Here is a 1931-nt window from a genome sequence, read left to right on the forward strand (position 1 = left end):
TCTTTGCGTCAGACGCCAAGCTACAAGCTTTCGCTAAACTTGTTAATGTAAAATCTGAAATCTCCACTCCATCCTCTAGCATCTGGTGGAAGAAATCCAAGGCTTTTGAACCATGGCCATTCTTACAGAATCCAGCTAAAAGGACATTATATGAGATGAGATTTTTCTCAGACATGTTATTGAAGAAACCAACAGCTGATTCCACCAGACCAAATTCCATGAATCCACTAAGCATTGCAGTCCATGAGATCACATCCTTCACCGGCATTCTAGCAAAGATATACAACAAATCCACCATCTGGCCAAATTTACTGTAAAAACCAAGCAGAGCATTGCCCACACTTAAATCCAAGTCCAGACCGATTTTAAGAGCATAAGCATGAATGGTCTCACCTTCTTCCCTACCACAACCCTCGGTCCCAGCATTCAATAGGGTCGATAATGAAAACCGATCCCCGTGCTTCCCATCAGCACCCATGGCATCAAAGAGTTCAAAAGCCTCTGCAAACCTACACTCCACCACCATGCCTAAAATTGCAGCGTTCCAGGATGAAACATCTCTCTCAGGCATTTCATCAAATATCTGAAGTGCAGAATCCACATGCCCGCATCGAACATACATACCCATCAAGGCATTGGACACATGGATGCCGTTACTGTAATGGGATTTTAACACCAAAGCGTGAGCTTGACAACCAAATTGGAAATTTGGCTGCCGGATGCAGTTCGTAACTAAACCTACGAAGGTAAACTCGTTAGGGTTAATGCCCATCTGCCTCATACGCGTAAAGAGATCGACAACTTCATTCTCCATGCCGGACTTAGCGCAGCAGGAAATAATGCAGCTAAAGGAGGCAACATCCGGTAGAGGCATTTCATCGATCACCTTGAGGGCGTCGGAGAGTTGGCCGAGCTTGAGATAGGTATTGATGAGGGAGTTGAGAAGCTGGGTATGATCACCGCGATAGTGAGCTTTGGTGATGATGGCGTGGATGGCATGGCCGAGGGTGAGGTCGCGTTGCTCGTGGGCGAGGTGAAGGAGGCCGCAGAGACGCTCAGGTTGGTGAATGGGTAGGTTGGAGATGAGGTGTCGGGGAGGAGAACGAGAAGGGATGATGGTGGTCGCCGGCGGTACAGTTTGGACGGAGGGAAAATGAGCACAGAGGGAAGTTGCGGCCATTAATTGATAGCAATGGCCCGCGTAGTCCGCTCATTATCTCCTTCTACGTCGCACCTGCGCATCATCTTCCATGGATGGAAGAAGTGTTGTGACAAGTAAAAATGGGATCTTGCTCTCAATTGCTTGCAAAGCATGTGCTTGTTGGAGAGGATAGAATGGAAAAAATGAGTTCTTTTCATTACCTTTATCATAATGTAAACTTATTAATTTTATTTTTCGAACAATATGACAATTTTTTTTTTGAATAAATGTATTTTAGGTTATTTTAAAGATAATTCAATGGTGTTAAGATTTATTTTAATAAAAATTATATTATAGTATTTTTTTTAAGTTTATATTCTAATTAAAAGAATGTGATAATATAGGGAAGGAATCACAACCTATCAAATGAATGAACTCAAACTATTATTTAAGAAGTTTGAAAGTTGAGGCTAGTTTAACAAAGATATAATATAATTGATTCTTAAATTTATTAATTAAATGATAAAAAAAATTCATATTTAATTCATCTCTAGTACTTTTTTAAATCATATATATATAAAAAAAGATATTTTGAAAGTTGACATTGAATATGTTAATTAATATAGGTTTCATCTTCTTCTTCTTGATTGTTGATGGGGCTTAGCAATTTGGACATTAGTTAATAACCACACTGACACAACACTTGTAGCTAAAATTCGAGATATATCTTTGATGATAACCTTCTAAACTTTTTTTTCCCAAATTAATTATATTGCTTAATATATATATA

At 39.3% G+C, this 1931-nt stretch overlaps 1 protein-coding gene across 1 annotated transcript in view; it reads right to left on the bottom strand.

Annotated features, from left to right (window-relative positions):
• Positions 1–1326, bottom strand: part of LOC110032852 (pentatricopeptide repeat-containing protein At5g03800) — a 2843-nt gene extending 1517 nt beyond the window's left edge. Inside the window, 1 exon segment of the mRNA XM_020736622.1 lies at positions 1–1326. This exon segment is cut by the window's left edge and continues 11 nt beyond it. Within this exon segment, the coding sequence (XP_020592281.1) occupies positions 1–1180 (1180 nt within the window). The 5' untranslated portion in view covers positions 1181–1326.
• Between the last annotated feature and the right edge of the window lie 605 nt (positions 1327–1931).

This window comes from Phalaenopsis equestris, unplaced genomic scaffold (genome assembly GCF_001263595.1).
Source record: "Phalaenopsis equestris unplaced genomic scaffold, ASM126359v1 Scaffold001038, whole genome shotgun sequence".
NCBI lineage: Eukaryota > Viridiplantae > Streptophyta > Magnoliopsida > Asparagales > Orchidaceae > Phalaenopsis > Phalaenopsis equestris.